This window comes from Engraulis encrasicolus, chromosome 6, assembly GCF_034702125.1.
Source record: "Engraulis encrasicolus isolate BLACKSEA-1 chromosome 6, IST_EnEncr_1.0, whole genome shotgun sequence".
Classification (NCBI taxonomy): domain Eukaryota; kingdom Metazoa; phylum Chordata; class Actinopteri; order Clupeiformes; family Engraulidae; genus Engraulis; species Engraulis encrasicolus.
In genome coordinates this window covers 34375869-34391185 of record NC_085862.1, presented here as the reverse complement: position 1 = coordinate 34391185, position 15317 = coordinate 34375869, and the positions used below count along the sequence as shown (strand labels likewise).

General features: G+C 44.3%; 1 protein-coding gene across 1 annotated transcript in view; it reads right to left on the bottom strand.

Moving 5' to 3' along the window:
* Positions 1 to 15317, bottom strand: part of LOC134451553 (capping protein, Arp2/3 and myosin-I linker protein 3-like) — an 81020-nt gene that overhangs the window by 53943 nt on the left and 11760 nt on the right. The window contains exons 3-16 of the mRNA XM_063202059.1: positions 14936 to 14986; positions 14527 to 14586; positions 13327 to 13448; positions 12954 to 13048; positions 12232 to 12302; positions 11394 to 11467; positions 11132 to 11207; positions 9604 to 9692; positions 8843 to 8937; positions 6884 to 6970; positions 3509 to 3618; positions 2928 to 3005; positions 1723 to 1799; positions 564 to 668 (exon numbers count right to left, since the gene is read on the bottom strand). Of these exons, the coding sequence (XP_063058129.1) occupies positions 564 to 668; positions 1723 to 1799; positions 2928 to 3005; positions 3509 to 3618; positions 6884 to 6970; positions 8843 to 8937; positions 9604 to 9692; positions 11132 to 11207; positions 11394 to 11467; positions 12232 to 12302; positions 12954 to 13048; positions 13327 to 13448; positions 14527 to 14586; positions 14936 to 14986 (1190 nt within the window). The remainder of the gene's footprint in view (positions 1 to 563; positions 669 to 1722; positions 1800 to 2927; positions 3006 to 3508; positions 3619 to 6883; positions 6971 to 8842; positions 8938 to 9603; positions 9693 to 11131; positions 11208 to 11393; positions 11468 to 12231; positions 12303 to 12953; positions 13049 to 13326; positions 13449 to 14526; positions 14587 to 14935; positions 14987 to 15317) is intronic.

The window sequence follows — 15317 nt, the reverse complement described above, 5'->3', positions numbered from 1 at the left end:
GTGCTTTTTCGATGACTCACGTTGGCTCGCATTGACAGGACGAGAGGGAGAAGAATGGGTGTGCTGTTTATAGAAACTCAAGCATGGCAAGGGTTTGTTTTTGAGTATGCCTCCTCATTATCCTCTTCAGTGTGAAGAGCGGTGTCCTGTTGTGTGTGTGGGCCAGGAAAGCCGATGGGGACGGAGGACAAAGGGGACAGCTGTCCTGGGGTGCTGGGAAAAATCGGGCCCAGAATTGTGTCCCTGTTACATTGAAGGGGGCTTCTGGATTGCTTTGTCCCGGGCCCGGCTAAAGCTCTCAGCAGGCCCTGTGTGTGGCATTGCGTGAATAGTCATTTCGACTGAGCCCAAAGGGATTGTGGGTAGTTGTGTGGCCAGGGAATCCGACAGGGGTGAGAGACAAAGGGGTCGGTTGTCACGGGCCCAGGGAGAGAGCGGGCCCAGAATTCGGGCCTTTGGTACCTGAGGGAGGTGACAATATTGAGGAGAGTGGGCGTTCAGATGATTTTCTCTCTGGCCAGGCCAAATGTGTCTGTGGCTCTGTGTGTGTGTCAGCGGCTCACCTCAGCACGTCAGGGGGCAGCTTCATGGAGGACAGGCTGATGTGAGTCAGGGAGAATGCGGAGCTGAAGAACTGCCGGAAAAAGGGGAGCGAGTCCTTCACTTTCCTGAGGAGAACAGAGGAGAGGAGCGGAGCGGAGAGGAGAGGAGAGGAGAGGAGAGGAGAGGAGAGGAGAGGAGAGGAGAGGAGAGGGAAGAGGGAGAGAATAAGAAGAGGGAGAGAGGAGATGAGGTAAGAAGAGAATAGTCAAAAACTATTAAGACACACACACACACACACACACACACACACACACAGACCTCTCTCTCTCTCTCTCTCTCTCTCTCTCTCTCTCTCTCTCTCTCTCTCTCTCTCTCTCTCTCTCTCTCTCTCTCAATCCTCTTTCTGCCTCTGACAAAATTAGTTAGAAGTAGAGCCCAGACACACATTACATGTACACACAATAGGATAGAAAATGGAGGAAAAGGGGAAAATAAACACTTATGGAAACAACAGGGGCAGAGAAAAACATGGGATGAATGGTCAGTGGTCTTTACATAAATAGGAACTGAAAAGTATGGCAGCTAGCAACGCAATCAGACAGTGAATTTTTTCTTTCTGGTCTCACTTCAACGTCCATGAGATATAGACCAAAACTCAGATGCACTCAGTACCCGAAAAACACATCTCTTGCTGCCCCAAAACATCTCTCAGCCACAACACAACTCCCAGCCCCAACAAGCCAGCGCACAGGGGAAGCGGGAGAGGAAACAGAAAATGCAGAGAGAAAGGAATCCTGCCTGAGGGTGTTTAAAAATAAATCATATCTAAATTTAGTTTGGCCCTCTCTCTAAACAACACAAATTAAAACAAGATTTATCAGAGACTACATGTGAACAGAGAGAGAGAGAGAGAGAGAGAGAGAGAGAGTGAGAGAGAGAGAGAGAGAGCGAGAGAGAGAGAGAGAGAGAGAGAGAGAGAGAGAGAGAGAGAGAGAGAGAGAGAGAGAGAAAGAGAGAGAGAGGGGAACACAGAGAACTTTGAGACGATGAGAAAAAGGGTGAAAAAATGTTGCATAATAGAGGGAGGTGGAAAATGAGATAATTGGAGGCAAGGAAAAATTAAAAACGGAAAAAGTCCACAAGGATGAAAGGGAAGATAGAAAAGAGGGGGATGCTGACCTGTTAGCGAAGGAGTTTTTGGAGAGATTCAAGTAGGAGAGGTCAGCACAGCAGCCCCTGAGCAACGCACCGAAAAGCTGACAGACACAGATATGACGCACAAACAACAGAGAAAGAAAGAAAGAAGGAAAGAAGGAAAAAAAGAGGGAAAGAAAGAAAGAAAGAAAGAACGAAAGAAAGAAAGAAAGACAGGCAGAAAGAAAGAAAGCAAGACAGGTTTCAGACGGTTTTAAGAACAATGTGCAGTAAAGGGCATCAATATATAGAGGATTATCTGAAAATGGAGTATCTCCCGTACGCTTACAGCCTCCTCTCACAGCTGTGCAGTGTCCAGAGTTTGAGAAGGAAAGGTCAGCAACGGACAGTCAGAGGAAAGAGCAGAGGGAAATGAATTCACACCAGCACAGCAACACCTCCGCATTGACATGATCCAATGTGCCATAAAGGGCAGCAAATACCCCATGACATGAAAAATGTATTTCTTAGAGGATTTCAGTTGCAGGAGAGCAAATCGCTCACTTGTGTCTCAATGAGGTTTGATTCCTCCAGAGGAGATTTGATATTTTAAAAGTACCTCAAGAGATACTTGGGGGTTATATTAACAAAAAATAGTTTAGAGCAAGCTTCAAATAGGGAAAGGCAACAATTTGAAGGAGTCTTGTGATACAAAAGAAAAGGCTTTTATTTATTTTAAAAAATGTTTTAGATTGGGTTACTAAAAGGCAGGCTACTATTAGGGACCAGGCTATAAATTAGGGTTTGTTTTTGACAGTAAAGCTTCAATTATTAAACTTTGAAAATGTCAAAGAGTTTTTTTGTAAATTGAATAGGTAAAATAGTGTTATATGCTACCAGAACAGAATTCCTTTACAAGTAAAAGGGTCTGCTGATTTGGGACCATCAAAGAAAAAAAGAAAAGGTGTCTGTGCCTGCGTTTAAGTTACATCGTGTCTCTGGCGAGTAACTCCAAAGCAGACAGCACAATTTCACGGAGCCTCAAAAGGCTACCAACCATGTAACGATTCAGGTGATGCTGAACATTAGAGACAGGGAGCAGCGAACAACTAAAAAGTGAAATTTCTTGCATTATGCACACTGCCCAAAAGAGTACATGACACGTTTTTTTTCAACTCTCCGAAGCTGAGATGCCTCCAACTTCTTGATTCTACCCACAACCAGAAGAGAAAGTTGGAGCGTCTGCTTACCGAGTCCACTGAGCAGTCTGTGCTGGACAGGTCCAGATGGACTAGGCAGTTAGGCTGAGAGAGGAAGAGGTGCAGATTCTGTAGAAGAAACAAGAGGAGACAGCAACAGAACCTGAGATCTTTTGATATTGTATTATTTACATCATGTGTAATGCTTTGAACATTTCACATGCACAGAAGGGAGCACCGTTCAATGACTAAGACGGATGCATGTTTAAGAGTATGTTTGCTGCTGTAGTTGGTGTGGCTTGTGGTGTGTGAGTGGGGGCACTGCAGTGTGTGTCCCAGGGTTGCTGACAGCGTTGACACCCCATTACATATGTAATAACGTAATAAGGACCTGATTCTGGACCCCCCATCTCCCTATGCCTGGGACAACTGACCCCTTTGTCCTCTCCCCCTGTATGCTTACTTGATGTGTACAGTTTTATGTGTGTGCCTGTTTGAGAGCGTTTGCTACTGTGTGTACTTGTATGAGTTGTGACTTGTGGTGTGTGTGACCTGTGCTGTGCGAGTGTGGTGTGCGTTGTACGGTACGGTCTATTTGTGCATATGCGTGCATGGACATGTGAGTCACTGACCGAGGCGTCCTCCCCTGACAGGACCCCGGGGTTCTTGCTGAGGTCCAGGTGGAGCAGGGAGTTGGAGTAGTCATCACTGGAGCACAGGGCCTGAGACAGGGACACCACACCTGGTGGAGGGCACAGCCACAACACCACACAGACATACAGAGAGAGAGAGAGGAGAGAGAGAGAGAGAGAGAGAGAGAGAGAGAGAGAGAGAGAGAGAGAGAGAGAGAGAGAGAGAGAGAGAGAGAGAGAGAGAGAGAGAGAGAGAGAGAGAAGGGAGGATATTAATATTGCAGAGAGACAAATGACCCCTGGTGTAGAACACACCCCCGACAGGCACACAGAGCAAAACACAGAGAGAAAGGACAGTAGTAGTAGCCTTTCTGTGTTCACTCATTCCTGAAAAGACTCAACCACATAATATAACAACATTGCTAGTATTGACATTACTGAGAGCCTTCAGTAACATATTAAGGGAATGGGATGGTAAATTTTGGTGGACAGTAAGGTTATAAAGAAGGCTCTGCGCAAAGGGGTTAATATGGCACAGAGACACCCCTGTTACAGGGTTCGAGTTGTAGGGGGATGGGGGGGTGGGATGAAAATGGTCAAAAAGCATCCTCCTTCAATAGGCTATACATATACATATCACGTTAAAATTGCACTTTTAACAACTGTATTTTCAAAATGTCCTCGAAGGGGAGATACACTGGCACCCCCAATAGCCTAATCAGATTACATCCCTGACAACTCGACCAGGGGCTCTGTAGAACCATAACCAATCATAACAGAGATACACACAGAGATGGGAGATAATTAGTATTGTAGGCAGGGTCGACACACCTGATGGACTGTACCACAACAGAGACACAGAGAAGAGAGATAATAAGTATTGTAGAAAGGGACAGTACACCTGTTGTAATGGGCAGTGTGCAGGATTAACAATTCACATTTCATTTAACATTTGGCAATGAGACTGCACTAGGTTCTGAAAACTGGCAATAACAAGTAACTCTGTGTTTAAAGACACAGTGCAACAGCTTGCAAAGTCCAATAACTGCTGTTACAAACCAAGATGAGAGGACAGAGATGGTAGTCAATTTATATTTATATAGTTTGGTAGTTTATAATATATTTGTATAGTTTGGTACCCTCGTACACACGCGTCCATCATTAGTGTCCTACATGCCTACTGCCATGTTAATGCATACATTTAGTGTTAGGGGTGTTAGTGTGGGATGAAGTATTTTTACCTAACACTGGCTAATTCACATTTCTCTGAAGGAGAAGCAGAGGGTGTCTCTAGGTTACAATCAAACAGACAACCTCTTTCTTCACTCACCTGCTAAAAGAACTAGTGCGTCATTGCCTTAATCACATCCCAGAGAGATGCTCACGTTGGAACTGCTCAAAATTCATTGGCCTCATTGACCTTCACATCCTGAGTGAATTTGAATGTTTTAGACTAGTATTTCTCAACAGGGGTTCTACAGCACCCCAGGGGGTGTTGGCGAGCCCTAGGCGGGGAGAGAGAGGGGTGGGGGGCATTGGTCTATTTCATTTTGTCATACTAAGCCAATCAGACCAGCAGGAACATAATAATTTTCTTCACCACATATTAACAACCTAGTTAAACCCCATTTATATGTCATATTATGATATCAAGACACAAGCACAGCAGGGGTGCATGTTGAATAATCAGTGTTAATCTGTTTTCCCCCGCAGGTGTGAAATAAGATAATACTGATGTCCATTCTACACACGCGTATCAAATGCATTCAAACATACTAATTCACAACATATAGACTAGTGCTTCTCAACGGGGGCTCTACAGTCGTTAGGGAGCCCTTGGGGTGGTGTGGGGTGGGTGTTAAGGTAGATACAGGCGAGAGATGGGGTGTTCATTTGACAATGGGGGGTGGGGTGGGGTGTTAGTCTATTTTATTATTTAATATTAATGGGGGTGTGGGTAGGCTTATGATGTGGTCAAGAGGGCGCTGGGAGTCTTATGATGTGTTCAAAGGTGGCGTTTGCTCAAAAAAGGTTGAGAACCACTGATATAAGCCATCTACCCTCAGCGGGGAGATCTACATGGGAAGTAATTACTCCCCAGCATGCAAGCCATTTGCACAATTTGAAATGCTAAAGCTTGTGGTCATTGCCTGATAATTATAACACCAGTAATGGTCCCATTTCACGTCATATTGTTTATATATTTAAGGAGGCACATGCATTACAGTTATTGAGATGCATCTAGAGAAGAAATGCTATTGGCATACAGTACATATGCAATGTTCCAGTAATGTATTTTATTCCAGCCTGTTGTGTTTACATTTCAGACCATTCCATCTGTCAGCTTGTGACTTCTGCCCCTTGGAACAAGGATTGCCATTACAAATGACTACGCGCCGCAAAAACAGAAGGATGATTTAGACTGTAAGAAATGGCTAGACGTCAGCGTAAGAGATGAATTGAATGTACGATTTTTTTGTGAGAGATTGAAAGTGCGTGTGTGCACGCATACACAGATACACGCAGGCAAGCACGCACGCACGCACGCACACGCACACGCACACGCACACACACACACACACACACACACACACACACACACACACACACACACAAACCTGACATATGCACACATGTCGAGATGTGCACACAAAAGCAGACAAAAGCGAAAGCATAGACAGAAGGCAGAAGGCCACACAGACAAAGAACAGACAGAGTCAGAGAGCGAGAGAGAGCGAGGAAGAGAGCAAGAAAGAAACTGAGACGAGCGAGAGCAGGAGCAAACGAGCAAGCTTTCTTACACAAATTCACCAAGCCTCACTCCTGTCAGCAGAAACCTGGGCACGGAGCCACCCCTGAGCTAAATCCTGTCTGCTCCCGAGCCTCTGACTTACCGACAGAAAGAGCAAGAAAGCGAGAGAGCGAGAGAACAACTGAATGAGAGAGTGAGAGAGTGAGAGAGTGGGAGAGCAAGAGAGAGAGAGAGGAGAGAACAGGAGCGTTAGAGTGAGAGAGCGAGAGAGCAAGAGAGCGAGAGAACAAGGGAGCGAGAGGGTGAGAGCGCGGGAGAGAGAGAGAGAGCGAGGGAAGGAGAGAACAGGAGTGTGAGTGTGAGCATCTGAGTGGTAGAATCCTTGTCTAGCTTCCTATTCATTCATAAGTGCCCTCCATGTGATGACATTTTAGCTAGAGAACTAACACTTGAAGCCTCCCACATCAGGCGATGGGTGTCCTTTTTGGGTTTATTTTTTAAGACAGGAAGCAGTATGACAGACAGAAAGAGGTGAAAAGACACCCCCACCCCTCCCAACGCATGCGCAGCACACACACACATGGACGCACGCACATACACACACATGCAGGGCTGCCACCCACCTTTAGAGGACAGAGATGTTTTGGACAGGTTGAGGAGACGCAGCCCTTTGCTCAGTCGACACACCTGCTGAATAAGATTGCACACACCTGTGGAGGGAGAGAAGGAGGGATAGAGAGGGGGACAGAGAGAGAGAGAGAGAGAGAGAGAGAGAGAGAGAGAGAGAGAGAGAGAGAGAGAGAGAGAGAGAGAGGTAAGTGGAGTTGAAATGAAGTGAAGGTAAGGGGCATCCTTTTTCATAACTAGACAAGCCCTAGTTGTTCTCCCAGTGAGGCGCTGGTTACACGTATGCAGCAATTTTAAAATGTGGATACTTTTTGTATCCATTTATGTACATTATAAACATGATATGTGGATAAAAATAAAAACTCCATTGTGACAGGTGCGTTTTAGCTCCGTAAATGGGACATTTTTAAAACCAGAGTTTTGAAATGAGGTTTTTCTAAAACACTGTTTATGTGTAAAACGAGAGGCCAAAACCGATGCTTTTTCAAAACTATCCATATACTGTATGTATGCTTCTAAGTAAATAACAACTGTACTCAAAATAAATATGTTTTCAAATGCAGTGAATGCAGTGAATACTGATCTTGTCCTTCCTTTGTCATCCTTCCCCGTTCACTTGTGTCCTTTCTTTGGTTTCACATGTACATTATATTTGTGAGCTGTGCCAAGGCTTTACTTTGCTGCATTTCGGACATGCCAATAAACCTCTTTTACAAGTATTTCAATTTGAATATAACATTAAGAGACTGAAGAGGGAGAGAGGGAGAGAAGGGGAGAAAGTGTGAAAGACAAACGAAAAAGAGGAAGCGATAGAGAGAGAGAGAGATAGAGAGAGAGAGAGAGATTAAGAGAGAACTAGAGAGAAAGAGAAAACTAGAAAACGAGAAACCCAGAGTAAGAGAAGAGAGAGAACAAAGAGAGAATGTGAGGAAAGAAAGAAAGAAAGAGAAGAGAAGAGAAGAGAAGAAAAGAGAAGAGAAGAGAAGAGAAGAGAAGAGAAGAGAAGAGAAGAGAAGAGAAGAGAAGAGAAGAGAAGAGAAGAGAAGAGAAGCGAAAGACTAAGTGAGCCACTATGATATATTTTGCCATCCCGTGGGCATTAGTTTACAGTGCTGAGCAGCAGCACAGAGGGGCGGCTCTAAATCACCAAGGGAGGACCAAAGCTGCTTTTGATTCAGAGTGACAAGCGAAGGCAAGTGCCTAGCGAGGCCATTACTAGAGCCCCTGCCTGGAGGACGACGACGTGCCATAAAGCTGGTGTAAGGGCAAGGTTTAAAAGGCCCATAACCACACCGCTAAACACAGGGAGCATCAAATCGCTATTCCTTTGCGGAGGGGAAGGCGTTCTTTTCAAGGTATCCGACTCGAGCCCAGACACGGAGACGCCGAGGTACGGCAGATGGTGGTGTAGTGTGTACTGTAGAGAGGAAAAGGAAGTGCACTTCCACCAACACGCACTCTCATACACTCACACGCCCACACACGCATACACTCACACACACGCATACACTCACACACACGCATAGACTCACAAACGCACACACACACTCTCTCTATCGCTCTCTCCCTCTCCCTCCCTCTCTCTTTCTCTCCCTTTCTCTCTCTCACTCTCACACACACACACGCACGCACGCACGCACACACACACACACACACACACGCATACACTCATACACACGCATACACTCACACACACGCATAGACTCACAAACGCACACACTCACTCTCTCTATCTCTCCCTCCCTCTCCCTCCCTCTCTCTTTCTCTCTTTTTCTCTCTCTCACTCTCACACACACACATACACGCACGCACGCACGCACGCACGCACGCACGCACGCACGCACACGCACACGCACACACACACACACACACACACACACACACACACACACACACACACACACACACACACCGGTCCTCTCCCCCCCAAATTCCTGCAGGGTGGCATCGATTACCTTGATTGTCGAGTGTGTTATGAGCCAAATTGAGGGAGTGGATTACAGACGCCGGGTTCTCCGAAAGGGCAACGGACAACTTCTGGGGGAAGTCACTGTAGTAGGACAAGAACACGCACACAGAGAAAAGAGAGAGAAGAAAGCGAAAGAGAGAGAGAGAGAGAGAGAGAGAGAGAGAGAGAGACAGACAGACAGACAGAGACAGAGACAGATAGACAGAGAGACACAGAGAGATCAAGAGTGAAGGGAAGACAGAACAAGAGTGAAGGGAAGAGAGAATAAGAGAGACAGAAAAAGAATAATAGAACATTTTTAAAAAGAGTGAAATGAAAAGAAAGAGCGACAAGTGCCATTTGAACAAAAATCATACCGGAAGAGCAGAGAAATAAAATCAGCATGCTTTTGAATTTCAAACACCCTTTCTCATCATCAGACACTTTTAAAAATCGTTTTCCTTTGAATGAGAACATTAAGAGCAAAATGAGTGCCGAGCTACTAAATGTGCCATATAAAAGCACACACACACACACACACACACACACACACACACACACACACACACACACACACACACACACACACACACACACACACACACACACACACACACACACACAGACACACACACACACACACACACACACACACACACACACACACACACACACACACGCACACACACAGATTGCGGCCGGCAGCAGAGCAGACATTAACAGCAAGGTCATTAGAGGGATGATCATCATCATCGTTAAAACACTCACGATTTCAGCCCCACATTCTCCAGCGTGATCTCCTCCAGGCTGGATGACTTACTGAGCGTGTGCAGGACCTGCTCCGTGACCTCTGAACCCTGTGAGGACACCACATGGAGTCCAGTCAGCTCAGGTCAGATGCAAGTTAACAACAAGAGCACACTCGTAGAGCGCAGACCTCCACCAAAGTCAGATCAGGTCAATAGCAGCATGTAATCAGCTTGCATAACAACATAGTGGACAAATTTAAGAATGATGCATTCATGCATGGGCATGTCATTTTGCACACCATGGTTGAAGGTTGCATGCCTGGTTATTGCTTGACTATAAGGGAGATATAGTCTGGAAACTATTTATTCACTTTCCTGTGGAGGAGGTTGATCTAAACTATCTTAAATACTATCTTAAGCTTGATGTAAAGCTGATTCTACCTCTGGTGGTGGCATGATGGGTTCGTAAACAAACTATTAGCTTCTGTTTGTCTTGTAATATGTCTTGTCTTCCTTTTCCATTCTGTGGTTGGGTTCCCAGACTCAATGCAAAGATTTCTACCAGAGTTTCTATACTGTCATTAACCGTATTGGGAATGGGAATTCCCAGGTTAGAATGCTGCAGGTTTTAAGTGGCTGGGGGAATAACCAGTAACCAATACACTTCTGAAACCTCATCTACCGGTGCAACATGATCTCCAAAAATTCCGTGCTCCTGGACACGGATGTTAAGGACACAAAATCTGTGTCTAGGAGCACGGATTTTGCCAAAATTCCGTGCTCCTGGACACGGAATTGTTTTCCGTGCTCCTGGACACGGATTTGTTTGAAGTGCTTTCTTTAGGCTATTTCCACAGTCTTGTGTGTTTCCCAGGATTTTTCTAATTTCAAACATTTTGTCAAACATTTCTTACTGACAGGTTAGCGTTAGGGATTGTTTTGGTCTGGGCACAGCTAGTTTTCTTTCATTCATTATATGAATTTGATAGCCTAGGAACCAACTGGAAAAGGTATTTCTCAAAAATATGTCTTTAATGACAGGTTAAGGTTAGGGAATGTTTTGATCAGGGCACAACTTAAATTGCTATAGCATTATTTTTTTTAGGATTAGCATTTGGTATGTATTTTCTAATGATAGAGTTAACACAGTGCTGTGGTAATAGCCTATAAAAAGCACTTCCGTGTGCCCATCACGGAAAACAATTCCGTGTCCAGGAGCACGGAAAACAATTCCGTGTCCAGGAGCACGGAATTTTGGCGAAATCCGTGCTCCTGGACAAGGATTTCGTGTCCTTAACATCCGTGTCCAGGAGCACAGAATTTTTGGAGATCAGGCTGACCGGTGAGGTGCACGTCAGCAAGGCATCTCACGCCACATTGCTCCAGAAGCTCTGCCTTAGCATCTAAAGTAACTGTAAGTTGCTCTGAGTAAGAGTGTCTGTTAAGTGCTATGCAATGTAATGTAATTCCACATATTCAATGTGCTCAGTCAAATCGAATCTCTGCGTAAAACATGATTAGCATTTCCCAGCAAAGTCCACACTTACAATGCGCAGGTCTTTGCAGAAGAGCTTGGTGAACCATGTATTATACGCCATGGAGGCCACAATCACCGCCAGGTCCCTGGACAAAAGAATACAAGTCAACAACCCCAACCCCAACCGACTTGCAGCGCAAGAAAACAAACACATGCTGTGTCCTGTCTACTGTGATTTTCCTGAAAGTGCACACTGTAAGAGAATGTACGGTACAGCAAACCCTAAGCTTTGTTTGCTGTGAATGTCTGAAATTGGGTTTTTTAAGGCTCACCTGCTTTCCAGATGGCTGAAGTCCAGAAGGTTGAATTCTCTGTTGTCCTGAGAATGGTAGATGGTGTCCACATCCTTTGGGGAGAAGAAGAACAGAGTCTTGAGCGCCCTGACCCAACACAATCATGTGATCCCAAGCGTATGTGCTAGTCATCTGTTATGCATAATATGATGGAATGTATGATGTATACTGTAGAGTGTTTACTTCAACATAACCATATGCAGACATTTGCATTTCATTGTACAACAGCGTCATCTGGCCCTAAACATATGTGCAGGTGATCTGTCATGTATATGTTGGCAGGTGTTAGGTATAGAGAACATATGTATGTAGACATACAGTGTGAAGATATTTGCATACAAATAGAGTACGCCCACTCGTTTGCATGTGAGTCTAGTATGAGGAGGGTGCTACACAGTAGGGTATTAATATTCCACAGGGAACAAACTGCAATAACTCCTGATAGAGTATTTACAACACTGTAGTGTCAAATAACTCTAACAGTGGAGTCAAAAGTCAGAGTAAAATTGTACAGATGGCCTGGGTAATTTCAACTTGCAAGACAACTACCTGCCACTCTGCTCCAGGTACCACCAGTGTTCAATATTTTTTCACAGTCCAGTGTTGGTATTTACAAAATATTGAGCTGAAATAACTTTGACAATTTATATGCTATATGAAATGGATTTTATTTCAACTCTTTAAGAGTTATATAACACCGTAACTCTGGTATTTTTACTATGTCTAACTCTGCACTTCCAGCTGTATTTTACCTCCTTCTCTTGCTCACAAATATGAATGCACACACATTTACGCACATTTACACACATTTACTTACCCACTGCACTTCTTCTTTACAGCTGATGGCGTTGTAATCACATAGGGCAGCATATGTCTCGGAGAACCCTCCTGCAAAATACAGCCACAGAGAAATGTAGAAAAGCAAACACACCAATTCACAAGCCTCATAGTATGCCATTCTCTCGCAAATACATCAATTCATATGCCTTATCAGCCATTTTCTTTTCCAAACACGTGCTGCCGTGTGTGTATGCAACGGTAAATTGTTTTCCGTAAGGGTTAGCGCCTGTCGATATACCTTCCCAATCATTTTAATAACCTGTCATGCTGGATGCCATCGTACTGTACTTAGAGAGGCCTTGTGCTTACACACATCTAGAGGTTGCTGTCTGCCTGCCTGGCTGCCTGGCTGCCTGATTGCTTTACTGCTCATCTGCCAAGTTATCAGGCTGCCAAACTCAATTATTTTTGTGGTGTGTGTGTGTGTGTGTGTGTGTGTGTGTGTGTGTGTGTGTGTGTGTGTGTGTGTGTGTGTGTGTGTGTGTGTGTGTGTGTGTGTGTGTGTGTGTGTGTGTGTGTGTGTGTGTGTGTGTGTGTGTGTGTGTGTACTTGTGATACATGTGCGTATTTTATATACAAGTGTGTGTTGTGTGTGTGTGTGCACTTATTTTGTACTGAGGTATGTGCGTATTTGCAGCCGTCAACTGTATTTTCAGCATCTTGTTCATATGGCCGCCAATTCAATTGAATTGCTCTCACCACATGCTCTCTGCGTCTCCACAGAAGTGTCGGAGCTCGGCGAGTACTTCCTGCTGCCATCTGATAAGTCGCTGTCTGATTGGCAGATGGACGGTCTGGATGACAGAGCCCAACCAATAGAACGACAGAAAAAACATACAAGAGAAATAATCAACAAAGTACACTTGAAAAATGGTATTACTAATGCATCACAATAGTATTACAATAGTATTACTCTTGTACTGATACAACAGTACACAAGTAAAAAGGCAGTGTTAATTCAACACTTAGAGAGTTAACTTAGCGTCTTCTAGATTTTATTTGGTGCTGAATTCACCGTGTAATGTATCTAATGTAATGTATCACTATTATTTAGAAATGACATGACACTCACGCAAAAATAGAGTTGTTGAATATTCGTGAAAGGGCGTAGTTGACATGACTGATCATGTGATCCAGGTGCTCCCTGGACTGGAGCCGGAAGGAGTAAGAGGTCTTGTCGGTTTCTATGACAACCTATGCATCATCGGGCAAGGCGGAAGCAGAGAGAGAGAGAGAGAGAGAGAGAGAGAGAGGTTGTAGTTTTGCCTCTGAATTACATGCACAGACTGTAACGGCAGAACTGTTACAGCAGAACATGATTTACGACACAAGAACAGTAAGGTTGGACTCATTTTAATACACTGTGCCAATCTTAATAACTTTATTTTATGTTATCCATTTAAATGGCATGGTTTATGATACTTAGGTGGATATTAGTGAGTAAAGTACAGCTCAGCTCAGTCACTCGTGTGTAACTGAGGTGTTACTGCGCAGTCTGTCGCTCAGGGCTCGAGCTCGCCACCTAGGGCCTACCAGTCAACACATCAGTTCGGGCATAGCATGATACCGCTGAGCTAAAGGACCAGTCCTATAGCTCAGCACTATTGATACTGCATGAGGTTTTGGGACTGAGTTATTGAGGTATACTAACGTTCAAAGCCACACTCTGTTAGTTGGCCTCTGTTACATATGCAACTTGCTAGCGTTAGTGCACTAAACTCATGTTGCTAATAAAAAACAGTGTTTCTGACTGATCATTTTCTCAAAATCCTTGTAGAAATGAACACAATAAGGCTTTGGACAATTACAGATATTTGTGAATTTAACAACATGCTGTAAGTAGGTCTATAAGATTTTCAACATCTGCAAAAATAGGTAAAAACCGGTTTATTGGTATATGAACGAGAGGTATGCGTGACACACACCCACAGCTAGACTCGAAATTGCATCCTACAGCGAGGAAAGCAACAAAATGGTACTGATGATGACAGCTGACATTTCAACAATCCCCCATCTTCAGTGTTGCCATTATAAATCGAGCTGCACTGAGGGGGTTATGAGTGGGAGAGGGATTAAAAGCTCTAGGGCCACTGCCTCCGAGATGGGAGAGTGAAAAAGTTTGTGCTGTATTTTCTTGCCTTTTTCTTTTTTTGGTAAGGTACATCAAATATCAATCATACTCTGAGTAGGCTACGGCAAGGCAGCCTGGAGAAGCTTCTATTTAGTTAGCATCCAACTTATTTGGCCAACGTGATCCCCTAGACTTAATCACCTGCAGCTCCGGGTGGGTATTTATGGCTCGAATCTCCAGGAAGTTGAAAGTCATCTCCACCTGAGCAAAAAGTTTGGGCGAGAAATATTAGAACAAACTTCAAATATCAAACTTGAACAACAAACTTCATATCACATTCAGCAATTTATCAAAAGTGACTTACAAAAGAAGATATAATATAATAATAAAAAATGTATGGGGATATACAGACTACAGCATAAGGAGGCATTTCAAGGTCAGTGCAGAAGGGATTTAGTTGAGATGGGTTAGTTTTATAAAGGCGTTCTCAGAAGAGAAGAGACTTCACAAGAAACATAACTTGCAACTCCAAAGAGGACTCAATAGTCTTGACATTCAAAAGACAAACAAAAAAAGTACATTTCAAATTTCAATTTTCCAGAGATGTCACCTTTGAGGGCACCTTCACAGCCATCAGGTAGAGCCTCCATGTCGTGAGAACCTGGTGGGAGTGGAGAGAATGGAGAAGTCAAGGCATGAGGCAGGGATAGGAGAGATAGCTCCACCATTTCACTTCAGTGGGGTCGGCACGAAGATCACCGCTCCTTTCACCTACTGTACATCTCTTCACGTCTCGGTTTTCTGTCTCTCTTTCTCTTTCTCGGTTCACACACACACAACACACAAACACACAAAATACACATACATACAGCGCATCCTCAAGCTTTCTTTCTCTGACTCATGCACACCACACAAAAAAACACACACACACACACACACACACACACACACACACACACACACACACACACACACACACACACACACACACA